Source organism: Mobula birostris, chromosome 5 (genome assembly GCF_030028105.1).
Source record: "Mobula birostris isolate sMobBir1 chromosome 5, sMobBir1.hap1, whole genome shotgun sequence".
Lineage (NCBI taxonomy): Eukaryota > Metazoa > Chordata > Chondrichthyes > Myliobatiformes > Myliobatidae > Mobula > Mobula birostris.
Genome location: NC_092374.1, coordinates 189,194,121 through 189,215,727, shown reverse-complemented (window position 1 = coordinate 189,215,727; position 21,607 = coordinate 189,194,121). Strand labels below are relative to the sequence as shown.

The window sequence follows — 21,607 nt, the reverse complement described above, 5'->3', positions numbered from 1 at the left end:
CAAAGGCAACATTCAAGCAAGGTGTTGAAACTTTCTGTCGACCATCCCGTCGGTAAGACAGAGAGAGAAAACATGGAGTTTCTCCCTGTGATCACGTGGGTTTCCCTCCCACCCCCCGGTACTCCGGATACTTCTCAGGTGCCAGTGTTGTGCAAGCCGGCCAGTGAATTGTCCGCAATGTGTGAGCAAGGGGTAGAATCTGAGGGAGAGGTCAACGGGGATGTGGAGGAAATAAAAGTGATAATTGTAAATAGGTTGACACAGAATTAGTGGAGCAAAAGGCCTCTTTCCCTGCAGTGAATCTCTGAGAAGTTTGTTTGGGACAACTCCTGCTCCTCACCCCCATCCCGAGATTGGAGGCCCCCTACCGCACGAGAAAAACCCAATAGACTCAAGCAGCCTCACCCCATATATACCTGTGGTCAGTTTCAGTTGTCTGAGGGGACGTGGAGCGGGTTGTGATGGCGTGGGGGTGGGGTGTGGAGGCAGATAGTTCCACACTGTGGCCTGCGGCGGAGCCAAGAGCTGGGCATGGGCCCAAATCCAAGAGTCAGATTTCTTGGCAGAACCCTTGTCTGTTTACCAATATATTCTGCCTGAATCCACTCCCTGCCTATTGTTGAGGGAGTTGCCCTTGCCAAGTCGAGTGTTGTCTGGGAGACACCGAAGGGTCGAAGGACAAGCCCGGGTTGGAGTCTCCCCTCCCACCTCCACTGAATGCCAGCAGCTCAGCATTAACGCCAAGGGGGTAGGGGGGGCTGGATGTTGAAGGAAGAACACATTCCCAGAACTTCACCCCGTCCTGGAACCTGCTGCTGCAGCTGCTCCCTGCTCCACCCTTGTCTCACCGACAGATGGGAACCCCCCCACCGTCACCTTGCTGCAGACCTTCCAGTGACAGCGGAAGGTCCAAGTGGGAAGTGACAGCAGTTTGTATTATCCAGTGAGTTTCAAGCAATACAGTGAACCAGTGTGCACTGTACAGTGATCTCAGAGCAACCCACAGATCCCAGAGACATACAGTGCAGTGTCATGCTGCACCCCCAAAGTAACTGATACAATGGCCCGGTGTACACGAGAGAATGGTTCCAGAGTCATCCAGTACTCCATACAAGGAAGGTCCCAGAGTGATCCAGTGCACATTGCAATGAAATTCCCCAGAGTGATCCCATTCAGATGACACAGGACAAACGATCCTAGAGAAACCCAGCGCACCCGGTGCAGGGGTATCCTAATGATCCAGCACATAATACACCCAGCTCAATGCATCAGTGATCCCCTGCACCCTCGTGCTATGAGGACTCCAGAGTGAACTCCACACCATTCAGCAAGGACATAGAGACATCCAATGTGCACCATGGGGGGGGGGGGGGGGTCTCACAGTACAGTGTGGACCCAGAGTGATCTAGTGTGAACCACGCACTGCAGTTCCCAGCGTGATCCAGTGCACACTGTAAATCCCCAGCAACTGATCTTGGCACACAGTATACAACCAGAGATTCAACGCACGTTCTCCACCAAAACCCCTGAACCCAGTGCAGTTCACATCACATATATATTAAGAGCTACAGGCTCTGGTGACCAGTGCACACTGTGCGCTCGTAGTAATTACTCCCAGTGAGCGCTGATCCTAAGGTGCACACTGTACACCCAGAGTGACCGACCCCAGTGCATCGGCCTCGTTGCATCTAAGTCCCGGATCTCCTTCCCCGGAAGGACTGCATCGGCTCAAGAAGGCGCCTCCTCCCCCACTGTCTCAAGGGCAGTTGGGGATGGCGATGGCAGATCGTGAGGCATAGGCCACCTCTTGCTCTTTCACAGTGGCACTGAGAGAGATGGGGGGGGCGGTTTTGACCCCCTTCCTATCATCCAAGCCTCCATGAGGGCAAGAAGAGGTACTTGCACCCCAGGCTCGGCCAGGAGGCAGGCGGGGGCTGGGGGGAAATACCCAATCGCAGGTCAGCACAACAATTCAGCCACAGTTCCCAGGAAAGCTACCACCAACAATCTAAAGACAAAGTATACAGCGATCAAACTGCCACTTGTCAAAGCTTTGGCCAATAACAATTACTTATCCACCTCTCTTGGCAGAAGCACTCCCTTCAGTTGCGTAAGACTGTCACAAGCACTTTCAAAGGAGATTCCTTGGCTTATCACTGCTCCTGCCACCTCAGCACTATCCAACACAGGATCCACAGGCCCTTACTCTGGCTCCCTTGCCAATATCATTCCAGGGGTCGTTCCCAGCCGGTGTGGAATATTCCCATCCACCTGACGGGACAGCAGAGGGCCCATTATTTTGTTTACCTCTGTCAAATCTCCCCTCATTCTCCGACGCTCCAGGGAATAAAGTCCATTATACGGAGCAAGGCTGTCCAGCCCCCAGACCCACGCAATCCTCTGCGTGGAAACTGGCCCCAGCACCTCTTCCCGATTACAAAGGGCATGGGGCATGGAAGGGGTGGGGTACTATGTCGTCCGGGTCCAGAGCAATCCGGGGCACCCCAGGGCAAGAAAATAAATCTAATCTTCAGTAATGCATTCAGCACAAGCACGTTTGCACAAGAAGGGTGACCACATGCACGGTGGGGGGGGGGGGTGTCTGTACAAGGGATCTGTGCACAAAGGGGTCACTCGCGAGGGACTTTGCGCCTGTGCGAGGGATGGATGTGCAGAGGGAAGGCCGTCTGCAAGATGAGTGTGCAATTACACAAAGGTGTCAGGAACTGCTGCAGACATCAGAACAAGCCCACAGAGGCAAAAAAAATTACGGCAACCGTTAACACACACAATCATCACCTGAACATCCAGTTACTGCATAAGTTTCACATATTTATAGAAATACAATTTTTCCAGATCATGCAAAAGAGTTTTTCATCCATTACAAAGCTGGAGATTAAACTCACGAATCAACATTCCAGGATATACCTGCCACACTAATTCATACTGACCAAATTTACTCCCAGAGTTTGGAGACCAAAATTTTAACAAGCACTCCGAATTCAATCTGAACACCACCCTCCCTCCCCATCCATCCCCCCACCACAGCCCTTGCCCACAAAGACAGACACATATCCACACACAGACTTTACACCAATGTTACAGCTACACACTGGGGTCAGGCAGCAGATAGAACAAATTCAAGAGCAAGCAAACGGTTTGTCAGACCCTCCAAGGTTAACACCAGTTGTGTTGAGTGTTCCCCTGGTGCAGCACAGCAGGGTGAAGGTTACATTGCCTGCGTGTGCGAGACCACGTGACTGGGCAAGACAGCCTGTGTCTCTGGGTGTAACTCTGTATGTATCTATCTTTGTATATAGCTGTGCATCTGAGTGCCTGTGTTTGTATACATGTGGGTGCGCATCTCTGAGAGAGCCATGCGTGCCTGTGTGTATGTGTCTCCATGTGCACTTTTTGTGTGGTGTGTACATGTGTGTCCTTGTGTGGGTGCAAGAGTCAGTGAGTGCAAAAATCAGCAAGTGCGTGTGAGAATCTGCTTGTGTGTGAGTCTGAGAGAGAGAGTGTGAGTGTGTGAGAGTCCAGGAGTCTGTGTGAGTGTGAGTCTCTCTGATGGTCTGTCTGAGGCTGTGGACATGTGTGTGAGAGCCCAGAGTCTGCAGGTGTGTGTGTGTGTGTGTGTGTGTGTGTGTAAGTCTTAAGTGTTTGTGTTGGATACATATGTGTTTGTGTGTGTCTGAAAGTTTGTGTGTCAGTGTCTGTGGTGTGAATCTGTGCGTGAGAGAGAGTTTTTGTGTGTGGCCCAGTCTGTGTGACATAGTGCGTATGTCTTGAGTCTGTGTGTCTCAGTCTCTGTGTGTAAGAGGGAGGGAGGGAGGGAAGGGGGGGGAGAGAGAGAGAGAGATGGAAACAGTTGCGAATGGTGGGAAGATTGCCAAAATTGCTGAAATTTGCAGTGTTGAGGAAACTAACCAAATAAACCCTTGCAACGCCGAACAACGATCCGAAGGAAGGAGGAAAGAGACAGAGAGAGGGTGGGGGGGGGGGGGAATGGCCAAGGCCCGGAGAGAGAGAGAGACAGAGAGGCGGGAAGACAACAAACTGGAAAGGGAAATCTACAGAGAAAGGAGACGGGACCTGGGACATGCACTGATCAGTTTCACATGGTGGATAGGACGCAGGAAAACGCTTGGCTTTCTGCCGTCCAAGCTGCTGATCAGTGATCGGAAGCAGCGTTGTGACCCTCCCGGGAGGAGGCAAGAGAGAGAGAGAGAGAAAAAAGAAGAAGAAAGTCACAAAGATTTGAGAAGGGCCCAGGGACAGGCAACATACATATACACATACACACCCTGGGAAAAGCAGTCTGAGCTGGCCAAGATGGCGGGCAAGAAATCTTTTTCCTTTTTGTGTGTTTCTGAGTGAGTGAGTGTATATGAGTGAGTGAAAGAGGGAGACGGACGGAGGGAGATGATCATTTTACACCCTCCCCCAACACACATAGATCCACACAGAGAGGAAGCACTCACCCGTCTTTTCCTTGATCTCACATAAAACACTGAAGAGGGCAGGTTTCATTCTGTGACAATTCAGCGCGTGTTTCCTTAAACGGGAGAAATTCACATCAACACAAAAGGCAAATAAAAACTTCTAAACGCACACTTTCGTGTGTAAAATATTCAACAATATATCTACGTATGAGGCGTTTTTAAACACAAGCGCGCACAAATATAAACAAAATCTGCAAATTTAAAGTCACAATTCAATATTTTTGAAGATGTTCATTGTTTAAAAAACAAGGAAATCACTAAGGATTAAAAAATGAACCAACTTGGCTTGTGCTTCGTCCAGACTTTGATCGGTGATGGTCATGATCTGGTGGAGTATGTCCCCGATGTCTTGCTTCCTCCCGTCCCCATTATCCGTGGGGCTTTCGCGGAGATGGGTCGTCAGCGGCTGTAGGCCCGCCGATGCCGGGTGCACAGACATCGTTACCCCGCTGCCGCCGCCTCCTCCTCCTCCTCCTCCTCCGCCTCCGCCTCCACCTCCTCCGCCTCCCGCTCCTCCGCCGCCTCCACCACCAGCCCCGGCTGCCCGGGCCTGCATCAAGCGGCTCTGCTCTTCCATCCGGACTCGCAGGCTGAAAACTGGCCGAGGGGGGTCCAGCGTGTTCCCGAACTCACGGAGAGAAGGGAGAAAGGATGGGGGGGGGTGAGAGAAATTTCAGGCAAATCCCCTACAGATCCGGGCAAGCGGCGAGTTTTACTCTATGCCTTCTTTTTTTTCCGCCCTCTCTCCCTCCCTCAAATGAGGAGAGAGAGAGAGAAAGAGAGAGAGAGGGAGAGAGAGCGAGCGAGGAGTGCAGATCAACTGAAATGTTTACTTTCTATTTTGCTTGTCAGTTTTCACGGCCTTGTCAATTCCACTCAGTTCCCAGGTCGTCGCGGCCGCGGGGTGAAATTATCCAGGACACAAATGAAATACCTTTCCTTTCCTCCTACTCCTCTCCTCCCCCGCTGCCGCTGCCCCCTCTCTCTTTCTTTCTCTCTCTCTCACCCTCTCTCGCTCTCTCTCTCTCTCTCCCCCCGCACAGAAGTAAAACTATCGCCGCTTACACCGTTTCTCCTCCATAATCAACTCAGATCGTAGCTCGGCGCTGCCATTTACTTTGTGGTGTGGATAGATGTTAAGAGGGTGGGGAGGGGGGAGTGAAACTGATCGGGTGGGTGGGGGGAAGGGGAATGGGCTTCTTAAAGAGACACTACCTCCCGATATCTTGCCCCAAAAGAAAGTTCTCATCGAGTTACACGATACGGAAATGGGCCCTTTTGGCCCGCTCTGTCCCTGTCAGTCTTTCTGCTCCAGTCCCTTGGATCGGAACTCGCGATTCTAGATGTTTTTTAAAAGCATTATGAGAGCCTCTGCTTCCACCACCATCCCATCTGGGGGAAGAACATCGTCCTCAGAGCCCCTCCAAAGCGCCCCGCTCCTTCCTCCGTGTCCTCTGGTTTCAGGCGCTACTATCCTTGGAGGGAAAGGTTTTTTATCATCGGCCCGAAATCAGCCTCTCACTATCAAGGTTCAAACTAAATTTAGTATCAAAGAACATAAACTACATATTACTACTCGGGGATTTATTTTCTTACGGGCATTCAAAGTAAATACAAAGAAACACAATGGAACTAATGAAAAAAAAAACGCGCAAGACAGAGGACCCCAACCCACCCCAATCTCCCGTGCTCCAGAGAAATCAACCCCCAGCCTATCCAGTCACTGGAGGGTCCCTCTCAGTCATTCTCCCCAGCTCTCTCTTCAGTGCAATCATGTCCTTCCTTTGTGAGGCGTCCAGGTCTGTGTTGCTGGGGTTTTGGGTGGGAAGGGTGGGGGCAGGGTAGCTTTTCCACAGGTTGAGAGAGGTTACTCTGAGAATTCACCCTGGATGTTGAGGAGGTGTATAAAATCGTAAGGGGCCCAAGCCATTAAGCGGGAAAGGGTGCAGAAAAGATACATGAGGATATCCCGGGGACCGGAGGCCTTGAGGAGAGACCGGATGGCCTGGGACTGTTTTCCCTGGAGCAAAAGAGGCTGAGGTGTGACCCTACGGAGGTTTGTAAAATCACAGATAAGGTGGATGGTCACAGTTTTTCTCCCAGGACAGGAGAATCCAGAACCCGAAGGTCAGCATTTACGGTGAGAAGGGAAAGATTCAAAGGGGACCTGAGGGGTAGCTTCTTCACACAGAGGGTCACAGAAAAAAGACAACACAAAAACAGCCCCTACAGCCCATCCTGTCTGTGTCAAACCCTAATCCCATTGATCTGCACCCGGCCAATACTCCTCCCATCCATGTACCTACTCGAACTTCTCTTGAACGTTGATATCAAAATTCCATCCACCACTTGCGCTGGCAGCTCATTCCGCACTCTCACTACTCTCTGAGTGAAGAAGTTTCCCCTCATGTTCTCCTTGAACATTTCACCTTTCACCCTCAACCCATGACCTCCAGTTGTGATCTCACCTAACCTCAGTGGAAAAAGTCTGTTTGTATTTAACCTATCTGTACTCCTGATAATTTTGTATACCTCTGTCAAGTTCCCCTCAATATTCTACATTCAAAGGAATAAAGTCTGAACCTATTCAATCTTTCCTTATAAATCACGTCCTCCAGTTCCAGCAACATCCTTGTAAATTTCCTCTGTACTCTTTAAATCTTGTAGGCATCTTTCCTGTAGCTATGTGACTGCACACAATACTCCAAATTAGGTCTCACCAATGTCATATACAACTTCAACATAACATCCCAATTCAGTGCTCAATACTTTGATATATGAAGGCCAATGTACCAGAAGCTTTCTTTACAACCCAGTGTAGCTGTGATACCATTTTCAATGAATTATGGATCTGTATTCCCAGATCTCCTTCTTCTACCAACTCCTCAGTACCCTGCTGCTCACTGTGTGAGACATACCCTGGTTGGTTCTCAAAGTGCAAACAGTTTGGTCCTCACACTTGTCTGCAAAAAATTTGATGATATAGTTAACCACATTTTCATCCAGATCTTTGCTATAGATGACAAACACAGCACCAATCCCTGTGGCTTCCAGTCAGAGAGGCAACCCTCTACTACCACACTCTGGCTTCTCCCACAAAGCCAATGTCTAATCTAATTTACTACCTCATCTTGTGTGCCAAACGACTGAACCTTCTTCATTAACCTCCCATGTGGGACTTTGTCGAATGCCTTGCGAAAGTCCATGCAGACAACATCTACTGCCTTGCCTTCATCAACTTTCCTGCTAACATCCTTGAAAAACTCTATAATTTTGGTTGGACAGTACCTGTCACTCACAAAACAATTCCGATTATCCCTAATCAATCCCTGTCTTCCCAAATACTCATACATCTGCGCTCTTAGAATATCTTCCAATAACTTTCCCACTACTGATGTCAGGCTCATGGGCCTATAATTTCCTGTTTTTTTCTCAGAGCCTTTCTGAAACAGCAGAACAACATTGGCTATCCAGCAATCCCCCAGTACCTCACCTGTCACTAAGTATGATTTAAATAACTTTGCTTCGACTCCTGCAGTTTCTGCACTTGTCTCCTGTGAGGTCCAAGGGAACACCTTGTCAGGCCCTGGGGATTAATCCACTCGGATTTGCCTCAGGGTAGCAAATGCCTCCTCCTCTTTAATCTGTATAGGGTCCACGAGTTTACTGCTGCTTTGCCTCACATCTATCAACTCTGTGTCTCTCTCCCGAGTAAATACAGATGTAAAAAATTCACCTACTATCTCTTTTGGCTCCTCATTTCGAATACCACTCTGATATTCCAGCGGACCAATTACATCCCTTGCAATCCTTTTGCTCTTAACATATCTGTAGAATCTCTTAGAATTCTCCTTCACCATGTCTGCTAGAGCAACTTCATGCCTTCCCTTAGCCCTCCTGATTTATTTCTTAAATGTTCTCTTGCATTTCTTACACTACCCAAGTACGTCATTTGTTTCAACCTGCCTATACCTACTATGCACCTTTTTTTATTAACTAGGGCCTTAATATCTCTTGAAAACACAGGCCCTATACCCAATTTTCCTTCATTTCATTCTAACTGGCATATGCAAGCTTTGTATTCTCAAATTTTCAGTTTTGAAGACCTCCCACTTAACAAGTACACCTTTGCCAGAAACAGCCTGTCCCAGTCCATACTTGCCAGATCCTTTTTGATACCATCAAAACTGGCTTTTCTCCAATTTGGAATATAAACCCAAGGATCAGGCCTATCTGTTTCCATAATTACCTTGAAACTAATGGCATTATGATCTTTAGATGGAAAGTCTCATACCCTAAGCAGATCATGTATGGTACACTCCCTCATTGTGACTTCTAATGTATGCACAAAGGAAACTTCCTTGAACGCATTTAACAAACTCTATCCCATCTAGTCCTTTGGGAGTCCCAGTCAATATGTGGAAAGTTAAAATCCCTTACAGGATGGTGGGTATATGGAACAAACTGCCAGAGGAAGTGTTACGGTTGGGTGCATTTGCAAATTTTAAAAGGCACTTGGGCAGGTATATAGATGGGAATTGTTAAGAGGGATATGGACCAAATGTAGGCAAACACTTAGGTAGGCACCTTGGCCAGCATGGATAAGTTGGGCCAAAGGCCTGGTTACTCCATGGTAGGAACTAGCCCAGCGGAAGTTGCAGGAACACCGAAATAAAAAGAGGACGTGCTGAGTACACTCAGAAGGTCAGGCAGCATTCGTGGAGAGAGAAGCAATACCTCATGCTTCCTTAGACAGAGAAGGAGGCCCTTTTAGCTCATGCTGGCTCACAGAGTAATCCCACTCACCACTCAGTACCCCTGTAACCTCCTCACCTTACCATTAACTAATAGAGGATGAGTGTAAGTGGTCAGAATAGACTCAATGGATCAAAGGTCTTAATATGGAGTCATACAACAGGCAAACAGGCCCTTCAGCCAAGCAGGCCATTAACTAGCCATTTACACTATTGGATAATAATCTCATTTTATTCTCCCACATTCCCATCAACTCTTCTTCCTCCCTGATTCTGCCCCTCACTCGGGACAATTTACACTGGCCTATTAACCCACCAACTCGCACATCTTTGGGAGACTCAGAGCACCCAGAAAAACCCCATACTGCAAAGAGAAAATGTGCGTACCCCTCACACAGAGAACATCAGTGGACGGGATCGAACCTGCGTCTCTTGAGCTGGAAGGCAGCATCTGTACTCACTGTGCCGCCAGCGTTTCTGGTCAAAGGTCCTTTGCCAGCTGTGGTCAGCATGGACCCCGGACACAGATAGACACAGACCCAGGGTAGAGTTGGATTTAGGCCCTGGGCAGAGGTGGAACCTGAGTAGAGGAGGGTACAGACACTGTAGAATTGGTACTGATCTGGGGTAGAGCTGAGTAAAGCTGGGTATAGACCCTGGGTAGATGTGGGTATAGACCCCGAGGGCAGGTGGGTACAGACTGGGTAGATGTATGTACATTTAAGGTGGCTGCAGACCTTGGATAGAGGTGGGTGCAGACTCTGGTAGAGGTGGGTACAGGTGTAGGGTAGGGGTGGGTGCAGACCCTGGTAAAGGTGGGTACAGGCATAGGGTAGAGGTGGGTGCAGACTGGGTAGATGTGTGTACATTTAAGGTGGCTCCAGACCTTGGATAGAGGTGGGTGCAGACCCTGGTAGAGGTGGATACAGGTGTAGGGTAGAGGTGACTGCAGACCCTGGTAGAGGTGAGTACAGGCATAGGGTGGGGGTGGGTGCAGACCCTGGTAGAGGTAGGTACAGGTGTAGGGTAGAGGTGGGTGCAGACCCTGGCAGAGGTGGGTACAGGTGTAGGGTAGAGGTGGGTGCAGACCCTGGTAGAGGTAGGTACAGGCATAGGGTAGGGGGAGTACAGACCTGGGCAAGAGGTGGCTGAACACCTTGGGTTGTGATGGGTGCAGGCACCGGGAGGAGGTGGGTCCAGACCCTGGAGCGAGGGGGGCATGGGTGATGGGTAGAGCGGGATATAACAAACACGAGAAATTCTGCAGATGCTGGAAATCCAAGGCAGCACACACAAAATGCTGGAAGAACTTGGCAGGTTGGGCAGCATCCATGGAAATGAATAGACAGTTGATGTTTCGGGCCGAGACCTTTCATCAGAGCATCAGGTCATCCAGCATTGTGTGTGTGTGTGTGTGTGTGTGTGTGTGTGTGTGTGTGTGTGTGTGGTGTGTGTATGTGTGTGTGTGTGTTGCTAGAGGAGGTTATGAACTGTATAGAGCTGGGTACAGAAATTGGGTACAAACCCCCGGATAGAGGCAGGCACAGTCTCCGTCACACAACAAGGCCAACAACCCTGTTAATCCCATTATCCTAGGGTTTGTGTGTGTTTTAGGGGATCACCATGGACTCAGTGGGTGAAGGGTCTGATTCCATGCTGTATTTCTTCTGTGACTCTACACTGCTCCCAGCTTGAGTGCCGTGACGATACACTGTGAGGGCCAGGCTGAGTGGAGCCTCGACTCCTCACCAGGAAGGCAGCATTTCTGACACTGCAACACTCTGTCAGTGCCACACTGGCCACTGTCACCTGACATCGGCAGGGTCCAGACACTGTCACTGTTAGACTCCCCTGTCAATGTGATACTAGCACTGTTAGCCTCCCCTGTCAATGTGATACTAGCACTGTTAGCCCTCTCCTGTGTGAGTCTGGGGATGAACAACAATTTCTCATTCAATGTCAGCAAAATCAAAGAGACCATAAGACCTAGGACCTTATTGATAGAACACAGAACAAAGAATATACTATATAACACAGAACACAGAACATAGAACATACTGTATATCAGAAAACACAGAACGTGGAACATAGAACACAAAACATAGAATGCAGAACAGAACAGCACAGAATGGGCTCTTTGGCCAACAATGCTGTACAGACTTTAACCTACTCCTTGGAAAGTAGGAGAGGATGTCCTTATAGAGGTGTATGATATCGAAGTTCAAAATTCAAAGTAAATTTATTATCAAAGTGCATATATGTCACCATATGTCTCAACCCTGAGATTCATTTTCTTGCTGACATACTCAGTAAATCGAAGAACCATAACAGAATCAATGAAAGAGTGCATCCAACAGGGGCACAGATAGGGTAAGCATTTATCATCTTTTTCCCAGGGAAAAGAGAACTAAAACGCCAGATGGCATAGGTTTAAGGCGAAGCAGGAAAGATTTAAAAGGGATTCGAGGGGCAGCTTCTTCATGCAGGAGGTAACACACACAGAATGCTGGAGGATCTCAGCAGGTTCCTCCCACCTCCCAAAGATGCACGGAGTCAGCGGGTTAAGTTGGCAGTTGTAAATTTGCCCCGAGTTGTTATTTGAGGGGTAGGACCTGGGATAGTTGCAGAGAGAACAAAATTGTGGGGTGGGGGGAGCTGAAACAGAATGAGGCATTGGAAGCATCAGCATTGTCGACCACACTGTACAGTTAACTCTAGAACAATCAGCACTGCCTACTGTACTGGCATAGATGGCACTGGATCTATAGGCACAGTCCACTACTCTGGCACTGTTAGCCCTGGAACTATCAGCACTGTCCAACTGGTAATTAGTTATTGGTTTATCATTTTCACATGCATTGAGAGGGGCAGAAAATCATCGGTTTTGCGTGCAGTCCAGAAAGATGAAGCCATGTATTTACATATATATTGAAGGCAGAGTTTGATAGATTCTTGATTGGTCAGGGCATGAGGGGATGTGGGAAGAAGACAGGAGATTGAGGTCAAGAGAAAAATTGGATCAGCCATGATGAAATGGCAGAGCAGACTTGATGGGCCAAATGGCCTAATTCTGCTCCTATAGCTTATGGTCTAATATAAACTCATCAGGGTATTAACAAGGAAACCAGCATTGAGAGTATAGTGTAGTATTTCCAGAGAAAGGAAGGTGCAAGGCCATACTGAGGTAGATTGGGAGATCTATAGTTCATCTCAGTCATACAAGAGGTCCATTTAATAGCCTTACAACAGCAGGGTAGAATATGTCATTGAGCCTGGGTAGTATGTATTTTCAGGCTTTTGTGTGTTCTGCCTGATGGGAGAGGGGAGAAGAGAGGATGTCTGAGGTGGGTGAAGTCTTTGATTATGTTGGCTGCTTTACTGAGGCAGTAGGAAAGTGTGGACAGAGTCCACAGAGGGGAGGCTGGTTTCCATGATGTGCTGAGCTGTGTCCACAACTCCCTGCAGTTTCCTGTTGTACCAATACATCCAGATTGAATACTTCCTTTGTCCAGCGCACTGCTGCCATCAGCCCCGCCACTGCTACACTGGGACTATCAGCACTTCCAGTGTTACAAAGAAAACTAATTGTGGGGTAATTTCGAGTGCCTGGTGTTGGTGTTGAACGAGCATAAGGTCCAATAACATGCGGTCAGTAGGTTAATTGAAAATGTGAATTGCAAACCCCCCCCCCCCGACCCCGTGTGTAAGTAAGCAATTGAATCTAGGGGACGATAGGTGTCAGGGAAAATCACTGGGAGGGTGGGGTAGATCACTGACTCGATGGGCTGAAAGCCTCACACACTGTAAGGAAGAATGGAATATGGAAGCTCACTCTCATCCCCAAGGCAGAGTCTGCAGGCAGAGACAATCGATCCATAAATAAAAGGTTGTATTGTTTTACGACTCCAGGACTCAATGGACTTTCTCTTCAAAGCAATTTAATCCCATCAGGTCATTAGTTTACAGTTCAACAATGCTGTTCTATTTTTATTGTATTGTGCATTGCTTCACTTCATTGGCATTAAAAGGAGCTCGGCTTTTATCAAATGAGACGCCGTTGCAAAATTTGAAAATACTGAATCCCAATATTTGGCATTGTGGGAATAGATTCAGGGTTAGATTCAGCATCAGTCTCCATCTACACCGTCCTGTCGCACTCTCCCAGGGCAGAAATAATATGGGATAGATATAGAACAAAGCTCCTGCTACACCATCACACTCTCCCACGGCATGAATTAGACAGAGACTGAAGCTCCCTTTACTCTCACCCATTATATACTCCCAGCACAGGGACAGCATGGGTTAGACACAGCAGAAAGCTTCCTCTACACTGCCCCATCACACACTCCCAGAAGGTGGACAGAGGGTTATGTCCGCGCCTGGGTAACCGTGGAGAAGGAACACGCCATGTCCATGTCTACCATCTAAGTGTTCTTGCGTCGCAGGTAATAAACTGCATCTTACATAGTGATGGGAACATTTTAATGTAGTTTGTGTTATTGTCTCTGGGTTTGTTGTAGTAGTGCAGAATGGTAAGGGCTAGACACAGAGCCGGGCTGCTTCCACTCTGTCCCATCGCATGCTCACAGGACAGGAACGGAGCAAAACTTCCTCTACTCTGTCCTGTCATACACTCACAGGACAGGACCAGTGGTGTAGTGGCAGAGCACTGGACTTTAAGGCAAATGGTCCTGGGTTCAAATCTGGCCAGAACCTTGCTTGCTTTCCATCCGTGCTGTGTTGAGCATCAAGCAAGCAACTTGGCCTTAACAGAGAAATGCTAAGGAAATGGCAAATGCCACCTGATGCATGAAAAGGAACAACACGCACCTGCATAGCCGCTAGACACTATCCCATGCTTAGCGAGATCAGTTTTACTCTACTCTGTCCCACTACACACTCCCAGGGCAGGAACAGAGCAAAGCTCCCTCTACTCTGTCCCAACACACAGTCTGAAGACAAGGACAGAGCGAGGATCTCTCCACACTGTCCCCTCAAACAATCCTAGAACAGGGGCAGTTCAGGGTAGTAGATAAGAGGCGTAGATAGATTTGATAGTCAAAATCTTGTACCCTTGATGGGGTTATCAAAAATGAAGAGGCTTGTGTTTATTGTGAGACAGAAGAGTTTCACAGGGAATCTGATGGGAAGCTTTATTCATTTATTTATTTAGGAATACAGTGTGGAACGGGCTCTTCCAGCTCAACGAGCTGCACCCCTCGGCAAACCCACCTATTAAACCCTAATCACAGGATAACTTACAATGACCAACTAACTTACCAACTGGTATGTCTTTGGCTCGTAGAAAGAAACTGGGGCACGCGGAATAAATACACACACACGCACACACACACACACACACACACACACACAGGAAGGGCGTACAGATTTCTTACAGGGGACGCTGGAATTGAACTCTGAACTCCAACACCACGAGATGCAATAACATTGTGCTAAATGCTACACCACCATGGTGTTTTTACAGATCCTGTTGAATACATGGAACTTGCTGCCCAGGGTAGTGGTGGAATCAGGTACAATCGCCTTGTTTAACAGACACTTAAAGAGGCAAGGCATAGCAGGAAACAGTCCTAATGCAGTGCAGGGAGGCAAGGTCAATATGGACGTGGTGGGCTGAATGGCCTATTTCTCTTCTGTACAACTCCATGACTCCTGACACAGAGTAACACTCCCTCCACACTGTCCCACCACATATTCTCAGGGTAGAGCCGGTACGGGTTAGACTCAGAGTGAAGCTCCTGCCACACTGTTCCATCACACACTCCCAGGGTAGAGATGGTATGGGTCAGACACAGAGTGAAGCTCCCTCCACACTGTCCCATCACACACTCCCAGGGTAGAGATGGTATGGGTCAGACACAGAGTGAAGCTCCCTCCACACTGTCCCATCACACACTCCCAGGGCAGGGACTGCACGGCTTAGACACAGAGTGAAGCTCCCTCCACAGTGTCCCTCACACACTCCCAGGGCAGAGACGGTACAGGTTAGACACAGGGTGAAGCTCCCTCCACACTGTCCCATCACACACTCCCAGGTCAGGGACAGTACGGGTTAGACTCAGAGTGAAGCTCCTGCCACATTCCATCACACACTCCCAGGGTAGAGATGGTATGGGTCAGACACAGAATGAAGCTCCCTCCACACTGTCCTATCACACACTCCCAGGGTAGAGATGGTATGGGTCAAACACAGAGTGAAGCTCCCTCCACACTGTCCTATCACACACTCCCAGGGTAGAGATGGTATGGGTCAGACACAGAGTGAAGCTCCCTCCACACTGTCCTATCACACACTCCCAGGGTAGAGATGGTATGGGTCAGACACAGAATGAAGCTCCCTCCACACTGTCCTATCACACACTCCCAGGGTAGAGATGGTATGGGTCAAACACAGAGTGAAGCTCCCTCCACACTGTCCCATCACACACTCCCAGGGTAGAGATGGTATGGGTCAGACACAGAGTGAAGCTCCCTCCACACTGTCCCATCACACGCTCCCAGGGTAGAGATGGTATGGGTCAGACACAGAGTGAAGCTCCCTCCACACTGTCCCATCACACACTCCCAGGGTAGAGATGGTATGGGTCAGACACAGAGTGAAGCTCCCTCCACACTGTCCCATCACACGCTCCCAGGGTAGAGATGGTATGGGTCAGACACAGAGTGAAGCTCCTGCTACACTGTCCCTCACACATTCCCAGGGCAGACTTGATGAGGATGGAAATGTGTTAGTTTAGTCTGTGTTAGTCACAATTTGTCTGTTTTTTCGGTTTGGAATATTATTGTACAATCGTACTGTAGTATTTTGAATTAATAATAAATGTATTTTTGTTAAAAAATCGGACAGCGACAGAACTGGTAGGAACAGGGTGAAGCTCCATCTGCTCTGTCCTGTCACACACTCCCAGGGCAGGGACAGAATGGGTAGGACACAGGGTGAAGCTCCCTCTACATTATGCCACCACACTCCCAGGGCAGGGACAGCAGGGATGAGACACAGAGCACAGCTCCCCCTACACCGTTGCATCACACGCTCCGAGTTAAGGGACAATAGGGCGTTGGCCATCACATGGTCATTGCCAGGGTCGAGTCTAAACCGATATCCTCAGTGTTACAACTCCTTCTCAGTACTGTTTTAACTTGCACATTGATTATTTATCAGTCTTGTTTATGTATAGCTCGTAAATTCGATTGCATTTATTTTCTTGTAAACGTCTGCAAGGAAATGAATCTCAAGGTATTATACGTACTTTGATAATAAATTTTATTTTGACTTTGACGCTGAACAGACCCTTCTACCAGACAACACCTGAAGCCACTCGGTCTGGGCGTTTGACCGTGCTGGATGTCGAACAATTAGTACCAACCACTGCAAAGTGGAGTGAGTCTGTACTCCGAGTGTCCTATAGCCCCCTGTATCAGGGTGGGCTTCTGGTTAAACCTCCTTCCTGCGGGATTACAATAAAAACAGCAGAAACCGCTGTCTGCACCTTGAAACCCCCTCCAGCTTTCCACAGGACCTTTTCTGACCCTCTAACGCAGCATCATTTCCCTACGGCATCCCCATCTTCCTCAATCCCCCAAAAATCCAGAACTCCCGGAGTGACCCTGGGGGTAGAGAGTTTCTGTGACTCACCGGCCTCTGAGTGAGCAAATTTCTCCCCATCGCGATCCTAGACAACCAACCCCATATCCTGAGATGGCGCACCCTGATTCTGCACACCCCAGCTGGGGGCTACTCCGGTCTCCCCCAGGTCCACCCTTTCAAACCCACTCGGTATTCTGTGCACCTCAAGGAGATCTCTAGCTGCTCCTTCCTCCTGAAGTCAGCCAGTGGAATGCCAGTCGGTGGAGAGCGGTGGCTGGGGATGTCCTGGCACCTTGCCCCCTCACTCTGACCTGACGCCTACTGGCCAATTATTGTTGGATCTCCCTGCTTCCAGGGTACAGCTGTTAGCACAACACTGCAGAACCAGGTACACTTCCACCGCTGACCGTCAGGAGTTTGCATGTTCTCCCCGTGACTTCGTGCTCCAGTTTCCTCCCACATTCCTACGACGTAGAGTTTAGGGTTAGTAAGTTGTGGGCACGCTATGTTTGCGGCAGCAGCATGGCGACACAAGCGGGCTGCCCCCAGCACGTCCCTGGACTGCGCTGGTTGTTAACGCAAGTGGCATGGTTTGATGTACATGCAACTAACAGAGCTAATGTTAATTGCTCATTAATCTCCCTCCCTCCAGTGGGGGGGGGGGGCACACTGAATGAGACTCTGGATAGGCACAAGGGAGAAAAGGTTGCTTCAGTTGATAGGATAAAGTAGGAAGTGGGGAGGCGGGAGCAGTAGAGGGACGGCTCAGACTCCACCCTGACCGCTATCCCTATCCCCTTTTTGCCGTCTTTTCCAAAGGAAGTTCATCCAATAGTTACAAGACAATAGCCTCCCACAATTCATGCTAGTTGCAGTCTCTAGTTTCAATTTATAACATGGTCATCGCTGTCCAGAATGCGTGAACTCCAGTGCCATATTCAAGTTTGCTGAGGACACCACTGTCATTGGCTGAATGAAAGATGGTGACGAATCTGCATAAAGAAGGGAGATTGAAAACCTGGCTGAGTGGTGCCACAACATCAAACTCTCACTCAACATGAACAAAACCAAAGAGCTGATTATGGACTACAGGAGGAGGAAATCGGAGGTCCCTGAGTCAGTCCTCATCAGGGCATCAGAGGTGAAGAGAGTCGATAACTAAATTCCTTGGCGTTGTTATTCCAGGGGATCTGTCCTGGATCCAGGATGTAGGTGTTATTATGAAGAAGGTACGCCAGTGCCTCTACTTTTAAAAAGTTTGCAAAAATTCGGCATGACATCTAAAACTTTGACAAACTTCTATAGATGCACATGGAGAGTAGACTGACTGGCTGCATCATGGCCTGGTAATGGAACACTAAAGCCTTTGGACTGAAGAGCCTTTGAAAAGTACAAAGGGTAGTTAATACATCCGAACCCATCACAGGTAAAGCTCTCCCCACCATTGTGCACATCTACAAGGAGCTCTGTCGTAAGAAAGCATCATCAAAGTTCAGAGGTTCAGTGGTTCAACTTAATGATGATGATTATGAGGACACGCAGTCCCCTTTTATTGTCATTTAGTAATGCATGCATTAAGAAATGATAAAAATGTTTTTCCAGAATGATATCACGAAAACACATGACAAACTAACAAAACTAAACTTAAAAACTAATAAAAACCACATAATTATAACATATAGTTACAACAGTGCAAAGCAATACCGTAATTTGATAAGAACAGACCATGGCACAGTAAAAATCTTAGAGTCTCTGGAAAGTCCCATCATCTCACGCAGACGATGAGCCTCCAGTGCCGCCAACTCGCCGATGCAGCATCCCAGAAGCATCCCACCACAGTGCGACTCCGAGTCCGTCCGAAAAACTCAGAGCCTCCGACCACCTATTTGACACCGAGCACCAAGCACCATCTCTGCCGAGCGTTTCGACCCCGGCCCCGGCAACAGGCGATACGCAAAGCCGAGGATTTGGGTCCTTTGTCTCTGGAGATTTTTGGTCGCACAGTAGCAACGGCAGCGAAGCAGGCATTTCAGAAGTTACTCCAGATGTTCCTCTACGCTTCTCACGGCTGTCCCCATCAAATCCGGATTGATGCACGGCCCCCTAGTTACACATAATTGATATTCATTCGGAACGGCCATGCGCGCTGCGTCGTGCCGCCATCTTCTCCTCCCTTGCCACAGAATGTGTACAGTATACAAACTGAAATCCTTACTGTTCGCAAACTTCCATGAAACAGAGAGAAAACAAAACCCAAAAAATGAATGATAGATAAACCGCAAAGCCCCCCTCCCCATCCCACGCACAATCAGCAATGAAGCATGAACCCTCCCCCCACTTGTTCTAGCAAAAAGTATTAGCTCCCCCCACCACCCACCAAGCAATAGCAAGCCCCCAGAGACCATGACCTACAGACCATCAAAATCTATGGTCCATCCCAATGCTTCGACATCTCAACAGGCCCTCTCACTAATGATGGAGAGAGAGAAAGAGATATCACTCCTGCCACAGTGGAGGCCAACAGCTTGCTGTTTTGATGTTACAGTCTACAGTGCCAGTTATTTTGAATTTCCCCCAACACGAGAATCAGTTTACTCTCTCTCACCATCAAAAGAGAGAGAGATAGAGAAATCATTCGAGTGCAGAGGCCTCCGAAGGCCTCAACTGTCTCAATATTTCGATCTCTCACGACACTTCAATTGGCAACATCGGTGAGGATTCGGGTCGTCCACAGGGCTGCACCCCGAATGCTCACGTCTTCCAAGCTGCTCCTGAAGATCCCGAAACGCCAGGCTGCTTGGAGGGTTCCGAAGAATGAGAACCCACCATCCGTGAAGAACGCAGTTTGAGATTGGGGTCATATACTGTGTGTGGTGCCCCTGGTGTGGCCTCCTGGATATTGGTGAGACCCAATGTAGATTGACCCTGAACAGCCCTTCCAGGTGAGGTGACACTTCACCTGTGACTCTGTTGGGGTCATGTACTGTGTCTGGTACCCCGAATGTGGCCTTCCATATATCAGTGAGACCCGATGTAGATTGAGAGACCGCTTCGCTGAGCATCAACGTTCCTTCCGCCAAAAGAAGCAGGATCTCCCAGTGGCCACCCGTTTAATTCCACTTCCCTTTCCCATTCCGATATGTCAGTCCATGCCCTCCTCTACTGTTGTGATGAGGCCACACTCAGGTTGGAGGAGCAACACCTTATATTCCATCTGGGTAGCCTCCAACCTGATGGCATGAACGTCAGTTTCTCATACTTCTGATAATGCTCCCCCACTTCATCATTCCCTATCTCCTTTTCCCTCTCTCACCTTTTATCCTCCCTCTGGCGCACCATCCTCCTTTTCTTTCATCCATGGCCTTCTGTCTTCTCCTATCAGACTGCCCCTTCTCCAGCCCTGTATCTCTTTCACCAATCAACCTCCCAGCTCTTTACGTCACCCCCCCCCCTCCTGGTTTCACCTATCACCCCTCCTTTACTCTCTGTATACCCATGACTATGTCGCCACCCACCATTCCAATATGCTAATTAAATATGCTGATGACACTAGACTGATTGGCCTAATCTCAAATAATAGTGAGACAGCCTGTGGAGAAGTCAGCACCCTGACACAGTGGTGTCAAGTAAACAACCTCTCCCTCAATGTTGCAAAAGACAAAGGAGCTGGTTGTGGACGACAGGAGGAATGGAAGCAGATTAGTCCCTATTGATATCAATGCATCTGAGGTTGAGAGGGTGAACAGCTTTAAGTTCCTCAGCATAAACTTCACCGAGGACCTCACATGGTCTGTACATACCAGCTGTGTGATGAAAAAGGCAAAACAGCGGTTGAAAAGTTTGATGTGGGCCCCCCAAACCCTTAATACTTTCTGTAGGGGCACAATTGAGAGCATCCTGACTGGCTGCATCACTGCCTGATGTGGGAACTGTACTTCTCTCAGTCGCAGGAGTTTGCAGAGAGTGGTGCGGACAGTCCAGCGCATCTGTAGATGTGAACTTCCCACTATTTACAAAGACAGGTCATCCTAACCACAAACTGTCCCAGCTGCTACCATCCAGGAAACGGTATCGCAACATAAAAGCCAGGACCAACAGGCACAGGGACAGCTTCTTCCACCAGGCCATCAGATTACTTAACTCATGCTGACACAACTGTATTTCTATGTTATATTGACTATCCTGTTGTACATGCTATTTATTATAAATTACTATAAATTGCACATTGCACATTTAGATGGAGACATAACCTAAAGATTTTTACTCCTTGTGTACATGAAGGATGTAAGTAATAAAGTCAATTCAATTCTCTCCACCTTTTAAATCTGTTCCTCATCTTTTTTTCTCCAGTCTTTTCCATTGATGCTACCTGGCCTGCTGAGTTCCTCCAGCATTTTGTGTGTGTTGCTTGGATTTCCAGCATCTGCAGATTTTCTCTTCTTTGCAGCTTGAGTACTTCATAGTCTCCGACAAGGGCCCAGTCACCTTGAAAAGGAAAAAAATGATATGAGAACAGACGATTCAAACCATTTCATGGATGAATTCAAAGAAGTTACCCTAACATTCTTCTAGGGTGAATCACAACCTGGTATGGAAGTTGTCCTGTCCAAGACCGAAAGAAGCCGCAGAAGATCGTGAACACGGCACAGCACATCACACAAACCAATCTTCTGTCCGTGGACTCACTTTACACCGCACGCTGTCGGAGCAGTGCCGCCAGGATAATCAAGGACATGACC

General features: G+C 48.5%; 1 protein-coding gene across 4 annotated transcripts in view; it reads right to left on the bottom strand.

The window, feature by feature from the left end:
- LOC140198156 (pre-B-cell leukemia transcription factor 2) overlaps positions 1 to 5,931 on the bottom strand; it is a 49,561-nt gene extending 43,630 nt beyond the window's left edge. For 3 of the 4 annotated variants that reach the window (XM_072259134.1, XM_072259133.1, XM_072259135.1), the window contains exons 1-2: positions 4,787 to 4,965; positions 4,485 to 4,558 (exon numbers count right to left, since the gene is read on the bottom strand). In XM_072259134.1, the coding sequence (XP_072115235.1) occupies positions 4,485 to 4,558; positions 4,787 to 4,944 (232 nt within the window). In that variant the 5' untranslated portion in view covers positions 4,945 to 4,965. Of the gene's footprint in view, positions 1 to 4,484; positions 4,559 to 4,786 lie in introns of all 4 variants that reach the window. The other variant, XM_072259132.1, reaches the window with a different exon arrangement.
- Positions 5,932 to 21,607: the final 15,676 nt, after the last annotated feature.